The following is a 20,568-nucleotide window of genomic DNA, read 5'->3' as shown; positions in this document are numbered from 1 at the left end:
ACTATTTTTATTAAATTGCATCTATTAGATAAATCAGCTCTATGCAACCTTATTTTCTTGCTGTGATATTTTTGAAGAGTTTGGTTAACTGAAGTCACAAGGGTCATGAGAAAGACATTTCGGGGATAGTCTGCATTTGCTTTGCTGAAGAACATAAGCAGGGGGAGATTATCAAATTGCTGTGCTTATTCATCTTTGCTTTGTAGAGTCAGTTTTTCCATGGCTCTAGATGAGTTGAAAATCAGAAGCTTCGGGAAAGCCTCTGAATGACTAATTTTGCGTGGGAGCCTAAGTAAGTATGATGGGTTCTGTTTTCGGTGCACTCTGGTTTGTCCATGCCACTAGGTTCAAAATTGGAAGTTCTGCAAAAGCTCCGATGGTAAATTTGAGAGGTAAAAGTGCATTGGGCTTCTGCTTTTGGTATACTTTTATTGATGAAGTGCGTCATAATCAAATCTAAATGTTAAGCAAACTATATCGATGATTATTCAACTTGAATAAAGTTAGTGGCAGCTAGAAGGATCATTTTATGTTAAATGCTTAGAAACACATCTGCCATCAGGACATGTTAGAGAGATGGATTGATTTAATTCTCGATGTAATAGTGCAACAAACTTTTGCATGACCATGTGGATGCTGCAGTTGATAATACTTGAACTTTGATGGTTTTGAAATTGAGTTGGATGTACTGAGGTGGGTTGAGATAATGGCTTGTTTGCTGATCACTCGATATAACATGAAGAAGTTCCAGGAGTCAAGAATTCTCTGTGAATTGGCAACTAATGTAAGTCTTCATCGAAGTCATTCTTGTAGAGAATAGTGAATTGGTAGAATGTGGTAAACTTACTTCACACCCTAAATATTTTTGTTGATATGTCGTATGAGGTTAATGTTGCTGACATCCTGTGGAAGTTGAAATGACGGTAACATAGTTGTGTGTTCTAAAAAGGATCAATGCTGGTAAGACGTATAATACATACGACAAGGTATAATGTTTTCACTCCAGCTTTCTGACTACCAAATGCTATCATCCACTATTATCTGTTGAGGCTGACTATTAAGAAGTGACTCAATGGAGGGAGGTTTAGACATTGCCTCAGTTGTAACAGGGTATATGTAGGGATAGCCATTGAGTGCAATAGGAAGAATTCATGACTGTCATTCGGCTTCAATCAGATAGGGTGGTGATGCCTGTTAAGGCTTAAAAAGGTGGCTTCTTGCTGATTGCTCTTAGGTTGTCAATGATTTTGATGCAGAGTTTGTCAGGGAGATCACACTTCATTTTTGGTTTCCCTGGCATCAGGCATATGAATTGTGCCTGTTGTTCCATTTCAATCCATCACCACGAGTTGCATTTCAGCAGCAGGGATGAGATTGAGCAGATCTAGGGTGCATTCTCATTCATAGAGACTTGTGAGATGAGACTCCATCCTCCTTTGTACTTAGTGCGTGTCGGTAGCACTTCCAGTTGGTTGAAACTTTCCTTCTTGATGAAGATATCTGTTTCTGCACATCCTATTAATGTACTACCATCGAGATCACTTGCTCTGTGTTTGTGGTGGCAGTTACCTTCTTCATCAGAGAGTAAATCCTCTCTTGTCATGATTGGAAGATGCATAAGTTGTATTGGGATTTAAGCATTCACTTCTTGGTACACTGTGCGCGTGTGTTGTTATTGGTTTCATATTTGTTGACCATGCTTCATCATGATTTTGCTTTAGGGACTCGGGGGCTGTAGTGCTAGATATGTTTCTCTAAGAGCTTGAAGTAGCCAAACAGTTGCATAGACCCGAGAACTGGTCCTTTCTTCAGGCAAATAGTGCTAATTCTTGAATTCATTAGTTTTCTTGTAATTAGATCTGATTAGGTTTATTACCCATAGGAAGCCGGAGATACTAATTCATTCACTTATTTGCAATTAGATCTTGATTGGCTTTCTCATTTCTCTGTTTCCCCTAGCACTGAAGTTAAATCCTCAGCTTGTAGTAAAGATAACCATCTTGGAGAGGAACAGTATGCCCATCCATGGAAAATGACGAGTGCGAACTCGATCTACCTGTAGGCTTTTGGTTACACGACCTATTTGACTGTGGCATCTTCTGAGCTTTGATTTCTGTGAGATTTTATAGTCGAAGTATGCAGCTTCAAATCAAAATATAGTCATGATCACTCAAGAAGCAGCGCAGTTGTAGGAGGAAAGGAATGCAGTAATCTATTGTTTTGTATTCTCTATTCACCTTCACATCACGAATTTGGTGTGAACAAAAAAACAAGCGTGTCCCGTTTTACTCCATGACTTCTCGATGCGACAATCCATGAAACAAGAATCTTCATGCTTACGGAAATGGCTTGTTGCCTTGCGCCGACCCCACAAAAGAAGCACTTGATGGTCTTGCTCGCCTTTCGACTTCGGCTTACCATGCGAGCCTTCACCGTGTAGCCAATCAGTCTCATTTAAGTCGTTTCTCACAGGGTCCCCCTCTTATCTTTGGCCGTGGTGAATTTCTTGCCCGCCATTTGTCTCTCACATGGTCCGCCTCTATCAAGTCATAAAATTCGATAGATTAATTAGTATTTCTGTATCAAAGACACCAAGACAGTTGTAAATTCTATGAACACTATTAGCGGATTTAAAATTTCGAGTACAAATTATTATTTAGGAAAAAATAATCTTAATTGTCGGTATATATGATGATCCCTATGCACAAGAAGATATAATTTTTTTTTGTCGTACTCGTTTTCATTAATCATTGCATTATACTGTCCAAAATTTATTTTTAATTATTACGTAACCATCAAAATACAGTGTACAAAGTAAAAGCACATCATTTGTTAGGTGAACGTATGCAAAATCGAATCGATAAATACGTACACAATCCTAGATTCGTAGATTCGTTCAAACATGTTGAGTCTCGAATCTGACACGGACGATAAAGCCATGTGGAACACCATTGCCACGAGAGAGGACGGTGGCGCATGCCAATCTGTCCAAGAAGTCAATCCTCAAAAGCCACTCCAGTACTGTTCCAACGATCGCACCATCCATCCCCTAGTGACATGCCTTCTCGAGAACCTACTATTTCTATATTCACTGAAGGCACAAGTGCTGGCATGTTGGTCGCATTAGAGCACAATGATTGGATGCATACATTATTGAAATATACATATACTCATTTATATATATTTACATACCTATTGGTCAAATTTGAATTACATAATTACATTAGTTATATGCAATTTTTTTTAAACAAATTACAGATGAGGCAGCTTGCGGCGTGCGGCGTGCCATATAAGAACAAAATGAGAAAAGATTGGTTTTATGGAAGGTTATATGGCATTGTCACTTGTTGTGAACATGTGTTATTTTGCTCCTCTTTTCCCCACTTAAATAAACCAGTGGCATGCACGCGAAATTTGATTGCTTAGGGGCTGATTAAGGTCCCCCGCAAACCCCACAAGAAAGTTCGAGCTTTGGTACGTGAAATTCAAATGAGTGACACCTAACTCTTAAGCTGAAAATCCATAACGTCCCTACCAACTGCAGTATTTTACTGGAAATGCAAAAGTCAACACCAAACACAAAAAATATATTTTGATCTTCGCACATATTTTGAATTCATAGCATTACTTACTCAAAGCCTCATTATGAATGTGCGCACAAAATTATTTATGTCCATCCTTGCTGTGTCTGATTTCCAAAAATTATTTATCTCTGTCTATTTTTACTAGAACGAGGACAATTTGCAATCGGCCCCTCAAAAAATTTATCAGGTCCATTATAAAAAGATCGACATAACAAGGCCAATATGAGGAGCGAGGTGGGGTAGTGGAGTAGCTTGTGGTTGCAGCCAACCTAATTTGTAACATGTTCGGATCACTTCAATAACCATGTTGACGTCGCTCATTTGGGAGGAAGACGTGACTTGTTTGCATTATTTTCTCTCTCAAGTTGGACATGTTCGTTCGAACGGAATGAGTTTCCTGTCGTACAAGTAAAAGTGTTTTCGTGAGAGCCAATCCCATCCGAATTCATCTATATTCCTACAAAATTACTACAGGAAATTACCAAAGAAGTCTTAAACCCGTTGTAATTATGTCAATTTAATTCTAAATCTTTTGTATTTATATCAATTTAGTCCATTTGGCATTGATATGAACACTCGACCGAAGTTAATGTAAATAATTTTTTAGAACTTTTTTAGAATTATTTATTTATTTATTTATTTTAATTTTCCGTCCTTCTTCCTCTGGCCGGCTGACTGGCCACTGGTAGGGCGGGCCTCCCATTGGATGGTGAGGCTACCTCATCATCCCTTGCATCTGGCTAGCAAAAGAAGGAAGGAGGAAAAAAAAAAAGAAAAAAATAGAAAAAAATAAAACAAAAATATTATTAAAAAATTATTCATAATAGTACGGGTTGGACAACTAATGTACAAAATTGACTAAATTAACTGAATTAGCATAAGTATAAAAGGTTTAAGACTGAATTGATAAAAGAAAAATTCATAATTGAATTGATATAATTATAATAGATTTAGAAATTTTTTCATAACTCTTCCCAATTAATACCCTATCCATTTGTTAAATGCTCTTAAAGGGTCATCTCCTGATCTCATTGGGTACATTTCATCAAGCAGATTAATATCTATAACTCAAAACCCACGGAGGATTCAGACGTTTCACGTTATCTTTAACCTTTCGATAACGGCCTGACGTGCTCAGATAGTGCTATCGTCCCATCACATCACGGCGGAACATCTTCGAACGTAAACGTGCCCAATGATGACCAATCGGATCCTTTCGCCGGACGAACGGACCAGTCGTTTTTCCCAGACATCCTCAACGAACTAACTAACCGTCGCCGAGACAACTACCATTCCTGGTTCCTGCGACGTGCGACAAAACAGAGGGCGCGACCGGGTGGACTGCTTGGTGAGTCTCCAACCCAGCAGTCCCCACCGCCACCGCCACCGCCACCGCCGCCCCCTGCATCATCAATGGCCGGTCGTGTCCAAGGCATGACCCGTGCCCCGACCCGCTGACCCGAACATTGCTCTTCTTCTTCTTCTTCTTCTTCTTCTTCTTCTTCGTCTTCGTTCTCCCTTCCTCTGTCCCGGACATAGCAAAGAACGCCGAGCTCCTCCGGATCAGAGGCCGAACCGACCACCCTCTGTCTCTCTGTTTCTTTCATCTCATAAGGTTTCTTGTCTCGCCGAGAATGGAGGATGCACCGAATCACGAGCCGCATGAACCCGTGGCTTCTTCTTCTTCCTCCTCTCCGGTTGAGACCGAAAGGCCGTCGTCTTCCGCTCCGCCGACTTCACGGGTCGAGGGCGAGCGCATCGATGGCGATGAAATCGAAGACGGGCATCTCCACCAGCCCCGGCCCCACGACCACCACCACCGCCGCGACGGCCAAGACCGGCAGCGGCCGCGGCCGTGGTTGTGGCGGCCTCCTCACGTCTCGTATCGCGTCGATGTCAACTTTTCCAACTTGAACCCTTCAGGGATGACAGACGACGTCCGGTCCAGCCTCGTAGTTCTCGTTGTCTTTTGGTTCTTTGGTCTGTTTTTCTTCTCCTTCACTTTAAACTGCGTAATTGTATATGATCTCATTGTCTCCCCTGCATGTTCTTCAAAACGATGACGGAATTAATTCGAAAATGTCTATTTGCCTCTCGGGCAATTCTCTGCATTGAAAGATTGCTTTTTACTACTCAATCTTGCGTTCGCTTCCGTGATTATAGAATATTAGGTTGATACAGTTAGCTTTAGCAAGCAGGATCTCTTGATTTGGTCGTCGATATGATATTCTGATCCTAGTGCGTGTTCTTGAATTCAATTGAGGGAACTAATTGGGAAATGACTAGTGACTTTTACACACTCAAAGCTTGATTTATGTTTTTTTCTCTAAACATGTACTCAGTTCCCTGATTCGAGTGTATCAAGGAAATACAGATAGTTTTGGCTTGTGAGAGCAACAACTTGCATTAACTTCTACCTTTGTTTGGCTTGAGTGGTGCTTGTTCGAGCAAAGAACTGATCGACTCGTTTTGGTTTTCTCCTCCTACTTGTCACCAGCAGCATCTTTGACTTTGATTCTTGGGTTCTATGGACCTGAAAATTTTGAGTTGGGGCCAAATTGCTCTCGGCTTATACAGACTAATCCTATATTTGTGCACTCTATTAAGGTGACCTGCTGATTGTCATTTCTTTATCTTCAGTTTTGATAGTTCAGCTGCCTGAAGGGCTGTTTGTGTTCTTTGGTGACCTTGTTAACTTCTTGAACAGGTCGAGGAATTTGATGAATCAAAACCTGGTCCCATGCTGTATGGTTACACCAAACCTCCACTCCTTGATGTCGAAACAACCTGGACAGAAAAACATGAAGTATCTATAGCAGCCAATTTTCACAAGGCATGATATCATCTACTAAATTGTTGATCTTCTCCTTGGTGCCTCATCTTGTTGCCCTCATCTTCTATTTGAGTGCTGCCAACGTTCTGATTAGTGTATTTAACTGACCGTCTTGCAGGAGTGGATACACTTCCTGAATGCAGGATCAAAAGTACATATCTCCTACAGTGTACAATCTCCCTTGCCTGTATCCCTAGTGATTGCCCAAGGTAACTGCAAATTTCTGTTGGAAGTAAATCCGACAAATAGGGCAATCTCTAATAAACATTTCCTGTTTCTGTTACCTTCTGTCTGACCCTATCTTCTTGAGGCTCTTATTTGCTCGGGACTACTTTATTCTTTTGATTGTTGATCCTTTCTGATAATTGGTTAAACAGCTATTTGCATGGTCTGAGAAAATGCATTCTTCCTTCTGACTAGGATGATGCGTTCCTGGTTAAAACCTAGTTCCTTTCAATTCTTTCTGTTTGTGCTTGCTCAATCAAATGTTTTCCTTTGTCATTTCTTTGGCAACTGCAGCAATAATGCCTGAACTTGTGGCCTGACATGTTGAATCTGCAATTTTTTGTGCTTGTGAAGTGCTTCTACTGGTTTATGAGTTGAAGTGGATCTTTCTAATTTCAGTTTCTTCTTTTCTGAACCACCCTAACCTAAAATTCCTAAAAAATTTGCAGGCAGAGAAAGCCTTGTTGAGTGGATTGAGGATCCATCTTATCCAAATACAACACTATCATGGAATATAATATACGGTAACTGTCTAATCTAATAAGAGAGTCCTCTGACCACTTGTTCGGATAGGTTTTTCTGATATTATATCACTATGCAGGGAAGGGCACAGTCCAGCAAGAATTTCCTACATCTTCTAATTTCTATATTGCCGTTGGTAACTTGAACTCAGAGGAGGTGAAGGTAAGATTACCGGTTATGTGTGTCTGACATTCTAGCAGATCAACTTTAGAAATCCATCTTTAATCACGTAGTATCTGGAAAAATGAAAAAAGAAAGGTTGCAGATATAGGTCAATTAGTGAGCATGAGATGGTTGCTTGAGTGGAAGTTTAGCCAGTAAGCTTTATGAATAAGTTTATATCATGTTAAAATTTCAAAATTATTTTTTTCTCCACGCCAAGAAGCAGATTTAGAATGAGCATGTATAATGAGGTATTCAAGGAAACTTAATCACGCCTGGAGTGAAGGACTTACTTAGTAGAAGAGGCCATCAATGTACTCAAAATGCGGCTTTCCTAAAACTAGGATACTCTAAGCCAAGGCAAACCCAGTGTGTTGATCCACATATCTCTAAATGAAATATCAACCCATGTTTTGGTACATAGTAGTCCATGTGCACAAAATCTTATGACTATCTAGTACTTGACTTGGTTAACTATAGAGGTGGTTTCATGGTTTACCAGATTTTAGCCGATGACGTGCCTCATCATCTTGCAAAACAGAGCGATTAAGATAATAAATGGTTCCATGCTTTTCTAGATGATTGAACGAAGAAGGCATACATTTTACATTGATCTGACGCAACCATTTCCTTATCATGCATTTGCAGACATATTCGGGTGATAAACTAATGTACCTATTCTGTTTTCACAGGTAGAGTTGAATTTCACTGTAAATGCTCTTCTCTATGATACAAGCCAGGCGTATTATAGATGCTCACTTGGAAACCAATCATGTAGCTTGAAGCTCTTTCTTCTGAGGGAAAATGCCGCTGTTCTGAGTTCTCCAGGATTTGAAGAGGTACAGAAGCTGTAACCGTAGGAACTCCCTGCTTGTCAATCTTTACTTCTTACAAATAGAATTTTGTGACTTTATAATTAGGGTTCCCCTGACAACCATTGGTACATCAGACTTTCATATGGTCCACGGTGGATCACCTATTTTGCTGGATCAGGTTCTTCTTCCTTCTTTCTCATCAAATTACTTTTAATTCCGTGGTTTGGTCACACTTATATCCGGGCTCTTCTTCTTGTAGCTGTGATGACCATTCTCCTACTGTTAGCATTGCGATTTTGTAAGTTGTTCCTATCTAGCAGTGAAGAAAGTACAGGACATGAACCGGGACAGATGGAAACTGAACGGGCACCATTGCTTTCTCCTAAGGAGGATGACCTATCAAGCTGGGGTTCATCTTACGATTCCGTATCGCATGATGAGGAGGATTTGGAAGAGCAGCTCGCAGTCTCTTCTCTTGAAGGAAAGCCGTTCGGAGAAGGAGAAAACCCCAGCAACACCCGCAATCTCTGCGTCATTTGTTTTGATGCCCCTAGGGATTGTTTCTTCATTCCATGTGGACACTTTGCAACATGCTATGCATGCGGATCAAGGTAGACATATCCCACTACTCATGGCAATTGGTCGTTTTAGAGGCTCACATATTACTACTTGTTGATGCATGGGAAGGAACATGATCATGCAATTGTCACGCTGGCTGTCCAATTTATAACCCTTTACGTGCTATTTATGCAAAATGAAATGGGAGCCCTTTTCAAGATCTTTAGATGTTTACTGACCTTTTATTTCTTCAGGATTGTGGAGGAAGACGGTTCTTGTCCCTTGTGTCGTAGGAAAATGAAAAAGGTTCGAAAGATTTTCACTGTTTGAGCAGACTTCAAGCTCTGTGCAGGCAGGCAGTTTCAGTTGAGTGGTTCACGGCCATGTGTTTCAGATGAGTATAAATTCTTCTGATACATTCTTGTATAAAGTTTGAAGCAGTGATCGAAATAGTCTTTTGTGTGTGGCTGTCATTACATAGGCTTCATGACGAAATGACCAATGACTTAGATTGGTTAGCAACATATGCAGCCCTTCCCAGGAGGGAAGAATGCAGTTTGGCATTCTGCGTTCGAAAGAGAGATGATTTTGAACTAATCCAACCTATAACGAAAGATTCACATTCTCTTTACAAATCAAAGTCAGGCGTTGCTATCATATGCGCACGTATTTCCTAAAATGCTGCTATTCCACTGCTCATTGACGCAAGAGAAGGATAATGGATATGTCTGGGCATTTGCCATTCCTTCCTATACATACCGAGTATAAGCAAGTTATCAGCTAATTGCTTCGTGAATGGTTTATTTGTTTGAAACCTTAATCGGATCTCAAATTCTTCAGTTTTGCTGGTACTGTGGATTGGACACTTAACACGACGCTCGCGAGACATTCAGCAGTTGCTGTTTGAGATCGCAAGGGTAGGTAATCAAATCAATGCAAACGAGTTTTTATCGATACCAAGATTTCTTGTGATGTAAAACGGACCATTTTGAACATTTTCTCAAATTAGAAACCGCGATCAATGATTCGACAAAATCCATCATTGAAAAATGATGGGGAGATGGACAATGAATCTTTATGAAAAGTGCATGATTGTTTCCAACCAAATGAAAAACAAATAGGCAAATGGAAAGATATTTTGAGCATGAATATAAGGGGAAAGATAACAGCTAGAGGAAAATCGAACCTGACGATGTATCAGAACGCATCCTGAAAATGGTCCCGGAAATCAACGGGAGGAGGCTGTTGGCCTTTTCTCGTACTGGAACTCTCTTTCACTAGCGACCGAGACTGAAACCGAAGCCAAACTGTCGCTCTTCGCGACTCTGCCCCAACCATCTCCATCATCTCTCATCTCTTTCTCTTGATCAGCTTATCTTTTTCATTGCTGTCACTTACTCCCTCTTCTTCCACTTCCGGGATTGTCCTCTCTTCTGCGAGTTCGTGATTGGAAAGTGTCTCCTTCAATTGTCAGGCAAGTAATATCATTCTTTCTTTGGTTTCTCTGATTTTGGGTTTTTGAATTTGGCACGGTTCGGTTAATTTAGTGGCCACGAAACGGGCTTTTTCCCACGTTCGATCTCTCACTCTTTGAAGGCCATCCACCTGAACTAAAGACTCGTGTTGTACGTGGACTACTAGGAGTATTACATGAATTCAGACATATCCAACTAAAATCGAGTTCCATTTCATGAAAAGAAACAAAGAATTCGACACAGGTTCTCCCGGTTAATTGGCATGGTATTGAATAGATCGGGACTTCGGCCCTATGGGGGTCCACGAACTTGATTCTGACTGATTTCAACTTGCTTCGAATTACAACATGGTCTGTCCCAGTGCCTCCTCGATACTGTGGAAGCACGTGCAATACACGTTTGGCCTAAGTCGGTAAGTCGCTGTTTCCGGCTCTCAAAATTTCTGAGAATTTAGCTGTTGTTGTGGTTGAAGATTTGACTGTGAAGAAGAGCAGTGGATTGTTTTCTTAAAGGCGAAAGATGAAGTGTTGCATACGTTGCGCAATCATTCGTACCTTAATCAATTGGCTTTCGGCTAAGACCAAGCTTATAGTTATTGGCGGGAGATGCAATGCTGCAGAGCGCGCATTTTCTGCTTATCTACCGCATCGAAATGTTGGTGCCTGCGCATTAATTCCCTCGATGTTATATCCGACACATATAGCTGATTGCTATAGGAGCAGCCTCGGGAAATAGGGCATTAGTTTCGTTTTTTGTCTTTTGGTCGTACATTAGTTTCGTTTAGACGCATCTCCTTCGCTCTTACTATTTCCAGCTCTTGAGCAACTGTACCAGAAATGATTTGCTTTAGGCCAGTCGGTCGCGCTCTACTTGATATATCATACCTGTACCACATGATGCCACGTCGACATGTCGTCCGACTACGTCGTATTTCCAACTCAAAGCCAGTGCTGAGAAGTCCTCACTTGGTTTGACTCAAGCCACATCCTCTCTCCCCATGTAAACGCCTTGAGAGATTGAATCAAAGCCGAGCTGTACCGCCTTTCAGGATATCTTCGACAGGAGATTTGGCTTGTCGCGGAGGAAACAATCCGGAAACCATAGCAGGGATCGATTCGGTCTGTCCTGCAAAGTGCTACAATGTAAAAAGCTTGCAGAACCATTCATCATGCTCAGAAGGAGCTGGACCCTCCTCTTCTTTGACTGGTGACTCTCGTTTCCCTTCAGCATCTGTCCTTGAACGTGCATTTTGGTCCAAACATGTCGATGCATGCATGGGACATGGACATGGACATGGACATGGGTGAGGTGACCACAACACATGCAGACCAGTACGTCGTACCTGCACCGTCCGACGTGCTACGGATTTGTCCTGCTTCCCCACTTTCTTTTCCATGACAAGTAAATGAGTTGGTGGCGACAAGTAAATGAGTTGGTGGTTGCAGAAACCATAGAGCAAGTATATTTTCCTCTATAATCCTAACCCTATCTCTCAATAATGGGATAATGATACAAATAATCCCTAACTTTGGCCCAATATGTAATGTGATCTATAAATTTTTAATTTATTCAATATAATTTCTGAACTTTAGCATTTTTAATTTTGTTCAATATGATCCATGAACTTTTAATATATGTTCAATTTTGTATATGAATTACATGAAAAATATTCATCATTGTCCATGATCTTGAATTAGTGGAGGGACAATGTTGAATATTTTCACAAAGTTCATGTGAACAAATTAAAAGTTAAAAAATCACATTGCACATTAGAATAAAGTTTAGGAATCATTTGTGTCATATTCTCCTTAACAATTTACCAGTCAGTAATTTAGACAAGACTATTCAATGTCAAGAGTGACTTAAATTATAATTTTACACCTAGAAATACATTTAGTTAGTTAGAATAGATGACATGCTAAAATATGTAATCAAGGATAATCACTTGTATAGTATAAGATTAGAGAGAGAGAGAGAGAGAGAGAGAAGAAATTCTCATATAGAATTAATCATAAAAAAAAAAAATGATATCTGTTTATATTTGAAACTTTGTGACGCAATGTTTCATCCTTGAAGCTCGATGATGAGGGGGCTTCTTTTGCCTTCTAAAAAAGATAGTCAACGATAATCGCTACGTAACGTTAGTAGTTATCATTATGCTTATCTTTCAGTGAACTTTATGACTTGACATTAGTTTCTATTTGTTGTTGGGCAAACCCAATTATTTATCTAATTTAATCATTCGAAAAATGACGAAGAGAATAGTAATAAAAATCAGAGATGATATGAGGAGTCGACAAAGAGAATGTCATGCAACCGTTGAAGGTGTGGGGCGGGCGGGCGGGCAGGCGGGTCGGAGGAGAAGTGCCCTACAATAGTGACAATTTAACTAATTTTCCATTAGTGAGACCAATCTGCTCTTTTAGTCACAATTATTAGATATCAGACTAGATATAGCACCTCCCCCAGAAGAATATTCCTCCCCAAAAGAGACTTCGGATATTCGAATTGTTAATTTCGACGATTACATGAGATTGAGCTGTTTTTGTCTCTCGTGCCCATGTAGTGTGCTAAATCAAGAGCCGAGGCCAATCGCAGAGCTTCGTTACGGAACATGAATATTAGATGCATAATGTCATAATTAACATATATCATTTAGCTTTTGGCTTATAACGTGTAGCACCGGTACGAAAGAAATCTTTAAAATGGGGCTTCTTTTTTAAAAGGAAATTGTAGTACATGTACCGCTGAAAACATTAAAGAAGTGGTTTCAATCCACCTACAGAAATGCTCTGCAATTACTCTTGTTTGTTGGTTTCAAATGCAAGGTAATTCACTGAAAAAAAAAAACCCTAATTTTAACTCTAATCTCATTTATACCTCGAATTTTTTTTAAATCTCAAAAAAATCCCCTGCTTTCACTCTAGTCTCTAATTTGCCCACGCATCTCAAATTCTGTTGATTACCCTGATCATCTATCGTGCTTGAAGAAACTATCCTTCTTTCGTCCATTATTGTACATGAAGAATACACGTGAACTTTATCAGCAAGATAGACGAATCTCGAATCCAATTTTCACTGAAAGTGTGTATATATGTTTAGGAAAAAATATATATCATGCATGTTGAAAAGCCAACTACTGAATTTTAAGTTACAAAATGCGTGTAAGAGAGATCTTGTTAAATTCTCAATATGATGGCATTGTTTAAGTGATAATTCACCTTCCGCCATATTACTTTATTAATTGATCCTATGTACCAATGGTTGGTTTAGCATGGTCAGGAGAAGGGTCATTCGTTGCTTGCTCTAGTGCATGTTTGGTAAGACTTTTTCGCAGCAAGTTACAGCTGCGAAAGAGGCTGTTGAGCGTTGATTGTTTAAGTTTTTATAAGATCTTGGCAAGTACCTCGTAACCATAGAAACCAACAGTAACAGCAGCTAAATATAGTTTTAGGGAAGCTGTACTCACCCAGTTTCAAGGTGCTGCAACGTTAGAAAATGTATTTCTAAAACACATAAATTACAATACTTCACAGCCCAATATAGTCGTGGTTATACCAAACTCGACACTAGATATCAACGTGCCATCAACATAACAAAGTCAGAAGCGGACACGAATCGAACAAGAGCAAGACGAAGGGGGCAGATCCATGATAGCACTATCATAAGCAGCATCATTCGAGCTCCCAAACAACTCGTAATAGCGCAGAAACATCATGTACGATGAAGGAGAAAACTATCATAGGCTCTCAGAAGTCCATAGACAACCAAATTAAAGAAATAACCACAAGGAGACCAAAAATCCTATTATAAACCCGAATTTTTTGGTGGGTCTGGAATATATTTCCATACAAACAAAGAAGGAACTCAATAAGATGTAAAGAAAAATATAACAAGAAAATGGAAGCAAAGGGTTGGCCACTGGTCGGTTTCGCACTGTGGTGGGTGGATGCCCCCATAGAAAATTTAAATAAATAAATCGAAAAAATTAGAAATGTGAGGGAAGCAATCACAAGATCTGGATTTTGCTTCCAATTTGATGCTAGCGGAAATGTTTCTTTAATCTGCGTATGTTGTTATCCAAGAAGCAATGCCATCATATTAGTACACAGCATTATTCTGGCAGAGCAAGAAACGTAGGGCAGAGAGAGAGAGAGAGAGAGAGAGAGAGAGAGAGTGCGGCGACATAAATTATATATTATTGCGGGGTCTACTGCAAGCAAAAAAGATAAATTACACAATAACCGCAGCATGTCGATTGGTCATGTAAATCATTTTTCACGTCGGCGATGGAGCTAATAAAAACCCTAAAGGTTATTCACGAGACAGAGAGGAAAATCTAATAAAATTTCTTATGCCGAATTACTGCTGTTGTTGTTGTTTTTATTTGTGATCCAGAAGTTCAAAATCTAAAGATGGAGATGGGGGAAAAGGAGGAAGGAGGAAGAAGAGGGGTGCACCTTGGACCGAAACAGGCGAATGCGCACGTGTGGAAGTGGCATCGGGGGGGGAGCTGGGCTTGTTGAGAGAGCAGCAAAGCAGGGGACCATCAGCAGTAGCGCTAAAAAAACGACACGATGTTGGAACCACGAAGCTTCGATCGATCCATCGAGGTTTCTTCTTCCACATGTCTTTTGCTTCCGAAGCTCTCCATTTCGAAGAGCGTGTCGGAACGAGCGACGCGGCAGAAAACGTACGTGGGGAAGGAGATGGGAAATGAAGACGTACCGTGTCGCGGGGGGGCGAGCAGAAGAGGGCCGGGTTTCGATTTGTCTCTGGGTGTCGAATGTAATAATCGACTCGTAATTACAATTATACAGATATCGCTCGTTTAAAAATGGCGGCCATGGAGGAAGAAAGAAAAAGAGAAAAGGCGATGACAGGGAGAAAGAGGAGACGCCGAACGCGGCGGCGTACGCGGCGGCGCTAGCTCGGGGCTGTAGCGGGTGCAACATTACCGCTGACGCCGCCGCCGCCGCCGCCGCCGGTAGTTTCTCCCCCGCCGCCGACGTCACCGGAGCCAGAGCCTTCGCCGGTGGTGCTGCTGCCGCCGACCTCGGGTGCAGCCGGGGTCCGCTTCCGCTTCTTCTTCTCGTAAGGGATGCCGCGGGCCTTGGCCTGGCTCTCCCGGACCTCGCGGAGGTAAATCCGGACGGCCTTGGCGCCGAAGGGGTTGGCCTCGGGCGGCCCGCCGTTCTCCTCGTAGGCGGCCCGGAGCCGCCCGATGAGCGCGTCGAGGCTGCCCCACGCCTGCCGGAGCGGGCAGGCGCAGGGCGCGGGCGGGTTGGGGTGCCCGAAGTAGGGGCAGCCCGCGGCGTGCACCTTGGTCTTCCCGAACTGGTCCAGGTACTTGAGGAACTCGATCACGTGGGCGCCGCTGCACCGGGCCAGCGTCAGCGGCGGCTTGTGGTTCTTCAGGTACTGCAGGAACGTGTTCCAGTCCCTCCGCTTCTGCGACTCGTACCTGCTCGGCGGCGCCCCCGACGACGGGGCCGCCGCGGCAGCCGACGACGGGCCCTCGGCGGCGACCGTAACAGCGCCCTGCTGCTGCTGCTGCTGCTGCTGCTGCTCGGTGGCCCGGCACCCGAAGCGGAATCCATGGGCAGGTGGAATTCCGACACCCGGGATCGAATCTGATCTCTTCTTCCTGCTCGGACCGAGAGCGATCAAGACAAACTCAACCCGACCCAACCCAGCAGCCGAACGCCTCCTCAGTTTCCCAATCAGCGACTTGGAGTGGCTTTGGCGAGGTGCTGGTCGAGGTGGGGGGCCGAAGCAGAGCTAATGGAGGACGGTTGGGTGCTGCTCTCAGGAGGGTATCTTTTCACGAGAAAGCGAGTGATTTTCCTTTCGACGGAGAGAGAGAGAGAGAGACAGGAGAGAGAGAGAGGGGTGTGATGGGACGTGAAAAAGAGACGTATAAGATGAAGTGAACGAAGGGGACCGGGCGAAATTGCGATGGAGGGAGAGGGAGAGAGGAGGGAGCATTCCGGGCGCAATAAGAAAAATAAGGATCGCGATGTTGCAATCGTTTCCACGCGGTGGCCCCACCACCGCGGTGGACGTGACTTCGCTTGCTATCTTACGATTCACCACCGGCGGCCCCCGCCACTCCCCCCGTTTTTCTTCTGTTGGTACTCGCCGCCACCCCCACCTCCACCACCACCACTCTCACGCGCCGCGACCCTCGGCCACCGGCTGCTCTTTTTTTCCTCTTTTGACGGCTGCTTCCCTCCAGCCCTAGCCTAGTCACTTATTTGAATTTGGATCGCTAAAAATGATGAGGTTTCACGTGTGTCCACTAGATTTAGCTTGATACATTGATTCGGTTCGCCTTGAGAAGAGCTATTTATTGAGCGTATCGGATTCTTGTTAGATTATGTGAGCCTCACGTGGAGTTTATTGACGATTGTGGTGCACTGAAATACACATGAACCCAATGTACCGTACAATTTATTTCCCTGAAGTGAATATTACGATGAATTAACTTTTAACTATAGTTGCATACACATAATCGACATAAGCTTCGTGCAATATGCCACCGAATTGCGTAAGCGCCCAATAGGGTTCATCAAGTTTAAGAGTTCTGATATATGGACTCATAATTATAACCCAATTCATCTCACTATTATAGAAAAATTATATGAAACATGGACATATGGATCTCTCTCACATGGAGTTTAAGAGTTCCGATGTATGTACTTATAAGTATAACCCAATTCATCCCACTATTTAAAAAAAAATTATATTTGTCCGCCTTGAGCAGAGCTATTTAGTGAGTTTACCGAATTCTCGTTAGATCATGTGGGCCCGATGGTTGTGATGCATTGACATACACATGAACTCGATGTACTATAAAAAAATTTTCATTGAAATAAGTATTACAATGAATCAATTTTCAGGTATTGTTGCATACACATAATCGTCATAAGCTCCGTGCGATATAGCCACTGAATTGCATAGGAACTCAATAGGGTTCATGGAATTAAAGATTCTTTGTATACATGTGCTCACAAGTACAACCCAATTCAGAAAGTTTATATGAAAGATGGACTTTTGAGGATCTCTCTCGCATAGAGGAGGATGCACGGGCTCGCAACAGACCTCTCTCGCACAGAGCTCCCAGCGCACGCCCTACGTCGTACGTACTCATGTTGCCTCGACCAAAGCGTCGGTGTTGTCGAAGAAGAACAACGAGCAAAGGCCGAGGTGGCTCAGAGGAGGAGGATAGCACGGGTCAGCTAAGATTTTTTCCTAACATCAGATGAACGATGGACATGTGGCGCTCGCATAACAACTCCAAAAATGGTGACGGGAGATGGGTACAGAAAACAATACCACGCCCCCCTTACCCCCAACTTCCGAACCCTAAGTGCGCTCCCTAAGTGCGTAACAACAAGCTAAGTGATCACCACTATTTGGTCAGAAGTTCATTCACATTCCTATCAACATGCGAGTAAGTAAAGCATTATCCATTTTCTGTAGCACAGTACCACTCGATCTTCACGATACAGGAAGATCACTATGTAGAGTGGGCGGATGATAAGCCGATGAGTTCCAACGACGCATTGCGCGTGGTCGAGCGGCAAGGTAAGCGGGGGCACTTGACATCAAAGATGGTCGTGAACAGTTGCTGCAATAAATGGGGTCTTCCTGAGGTCAAACTTCTTTATAGTCGGGCCACCTCTGTTGCAAGATCTCTCCGCGTCCGACGTTGCTCATCGCCTCCTCGTTGCTTTTGCTGGGTTAAATCTAATGGTGGTCGGGGCGTCGCTGTCTCCTTCCCGAGGGCACAAAAGCTTTCCCCCTTATCTTGTCACCGGCACGTGTCCAGACCCACAAGGAGAGAGTGAGAATGATCTTTGTCCGGATGCGCTTCAGTCAAACGTCAAGTCACACCTCCCATATTTATTGCCACCCGCCTCCTCAACCTTCACCTGAAAACTGAATTAACCACTGACATGGGATTCTCATCGGAAGAGGGGAACCCCCTCAAAAACTCCTCAAAATTTACCGCCTCCTTTTTAGTTTTTCCATGACAACGGTCTCGTCGTGATGCGAACTGGGTCCCTGCATGTGAATACACACGTGGTTGGGGAGTGAATTGCCTTTCTTTATTTGGAAAATGGGTGTCTCATATGGCACCCATGAAGCAGCCATTACTAAGGTGCACATGCGATGTATTGGGGAAGAAAAATATCATATCGAGAACTTAATATAATGTGAAACAATTGAAATGTATACATCAATTGAATCATAATTTATTTTTTAAAATTTTTAAGTAGATGTGAATTTAACTTAATATGTTGATAGACTTTGGATTTATTTTTCATTTTGGTGATTTTTTCGAGTGAAAGTATTGAGTTTCCACTGCATATAATCGATAAGTGATATCATAATCAATTGATTAATTGGTGGCTCATTACTAATGCGTATTGGTGTCTCATGAATATCTCAAAAAAGGAAAATTTTAGATGCATCTACCTAGTTGAGGCTGTGGGTGGTATCTCTCGGCTTTCAGCCAAACTTGGCTAAGTCAAACCAATTGAGATGGAGCTTAAAAGGTAGGTATTATCCTCACCAAACATTCTGCTAAACTTGACCTAGTCAGGGTGCAAATTCCCGAGTTAAGATAGTGTTGGTGCGAAAGTATAACAAAAGGGAGAATGGACTTAATGCAAGTGGCTTACGAATAAAGGGAGATTTGTTAAAGTGCACTTATAAAAGTGTTAGGTAAAAGAAGTCCAACATCATAGATATGCTATAAAGTGAAGCGATTAATATGTATATATAAATGTGTGTGTGTGTATTGAAAGTCTATTGACTAAAGCTTTTGAGTATAAGCAGGATCAAGTCAATATGTTGATGGTCTCGGATTAAGAGTCCATCCCGCTAATTACCCCAATTGAAGGTATCGGGTTTCTATTGTATCAATTCAATATTTATATAGATAATATACAATCTCATCATGCGATTTTGGTCATAGTTAATACACATCTTATTAACATGATAGAGAGAAACAATTTTGAATGACGACTTTGTCTTTAAGGAAGAATCAAACTTCATTGATAGTCGGAAAAGTGTAGATTTTTCAAATTGCCTCCTTAGATCTCTTAATGCTGTTACTAGGACAAATCACGCATGACGGTCGCTGCTGCCATCAGGTTGTCAAACAATTCTAGCTTGCATCTTTCTCCGCCGCGCCCCCTCTCTCCTTCTCTCTCTCGTTTGGCTCCATCGACAGCAACGGAAACCCATTTGTGGACATTCATGCGCGTGTGCTTACACCATCAATTCAAAAACAACGGCGGTGACAGGGGCGGCTCAGATCTAGACGCGATGATGATGGCTTCAACCATCTCAATAGCGGCAGAGGACGGGAGGGTCAGCCATTCAGGGAGGCAGGGAGCGACGAGAAGGCAAAGAAAGAGGATTAAAATGTCCGGGTCTTTGTCGTGAGGATATTTATGTGTCATTTGCTAGGATTTTATCATCCACAGTAAGTTTACATGCGAGTGATCCGAGAAAACACCAATGACAAACATTTTTTCAAGAAGTAGAGTTAATGCTGTTATTTGACAGCGGAAAAATTCTTCCCTTAGATCGAAATCAATATGCACGAAGCACTTCTATCTGATGTCTGGTTTAACAGGAGCTAGCAACACTATTCGATCAAATGAGAGAGTCTGGATCATGAGTTTGTCAATAAAAATGGGCATGCTTTATTGAGATATGTTGCTTCTCTAGTACTCTGATGGTCAATACATGAGTGGTTTTTAGGACAACAGTGCCATTGATACATAGCCATCCACTCGATCTTGAACATATGGGTACCTACTAATAACTAACTACCATAAAATCTCAACCTTTAATCTTGAGAAATCATTGCGTAGACTTAGTCCGAGAGACCCGCTAATCACAAGCTAAGGGATTGTCGGACCCACAGAAGTCATTGTGTAGATTAGTCCGATAGTCCCGCCAATCACAAGCTAAGGGATCGTTGGACCCGCATAAAGTACCTCCTGGAAATCCATGTTCCCATGTGAATTTGTACCATCATCGACTCTATTCACGGCACCACTTATAGATCAAGTCTTCTCAATTTTTCTCCGATCACTTTTATCAATGTACTAAGAAGCGTGTCAATTTTCAAATGGAAGAACTTAGGAAAAATGCACGGACACGAGACCAATGAATTTTTATTTTCCTACGTCTATAATGGAATATAGATCTCGTTTTTAAAGGGTCTAGGAAAAGCAACATATGTTTAAAAGAATAATGAAGGTTCAACTATCGATCTACAATCCCATTGCACAAGCGTAGATATTTAACTACCTTAAAATTCATGAAATATTCTAAAAGTCCCATGATTCAGTTTAGCAAATACCTTTGGT

General features: G+C 42.1%; 2 protein-coding genes across 3 annotated transcripts; one reads left to right on the top strand and one right to left on the bottom strand.

Annotated features, from left to right (window-relative positions):
• The first annotated feature begins 4,897 nt into the window (after positions 1–4,897).
• LOC104422386 (E3 ubiquitin-protein ligase APD2) lies at positions 4,898–9,356 on the top strand. Of its 2 annotated transcripts, none has more exons than XM_010034704.3 (10): positions 4,898–5,564; positions 6,085–6,191; positions 6,292–6,417; positions 6,536–6,626; positions 7,092–7,166; positions 7,244–7,326; positions 8,019–8,165; positions 8,247–8,319; positions 8,401–8,752; positions 8,954–9,356. In XM_010034704.3, the coding sequence occupies exons 1-10, from the start codon at positions 5,219–5,221 to the stop codon at positions 9,027–9,029; spliced, it is 1,476 nt and encodes a 491-aa protein (XP_010033006.2). In that variant the 5' UTR covers positions 4,898–5,218; the 3' UTR covers positions 9,030–9,356. The 2 variants fall into 2 exon arrangements, with proteins under 2 accessions (XP_010033006.2, XP_010033005.2); XM_010034703.3 differs by having other exon boundaries at positions 6,082–6,191.
• Positions 9,357–13,918: 4,562 nt separating this feature from the next.
• Positions 13,919–20,208, bottom strand: LOC104422385 (protein LIGHT-DEPENDENT SHORT HYPOCOTYLS 5-like). The gene is made up of 2 exons (XM_039302922.1): positions 20,194–20,208; positions 13,919–15,955 (listed from the first exon to the last, which is right to left on the bottom strand). The coding sequence occupies exons 1-2, from the start codon at positions 20,206–20,208 to the stop codon at positions 15,101–15,103; spliced, it is 870 nt and encodes a 289-aa protein (XP_039158856.1). The 3' UTR covers positions 13,919–15,100.
• Positions 20,209–20,568: the final 360 nt, after the last annotated feature.

The sequence above is a fragment of the Eucalyptus grandis genome, chromosome 10 (assembly GCF_016545825.1).
Source record: "Eucalyptus grandis isolate ANBG69807.140 chromosome 10, ASM1654582v1, whole genome shotgun sequence".
NCBI classification, from domain to species: Eukaryota; Viridiplantae; Streptophyta; class Magnoliopsida; order Myrtales; family Myrtaceae; genus Eucalyptus; species Eucalyptus grandis.
The sequence above is the reverse complement of the archived record's forward strand: the minus strand, read 5'-3'. Positions and strand labels throughout refer to the sequence as shown.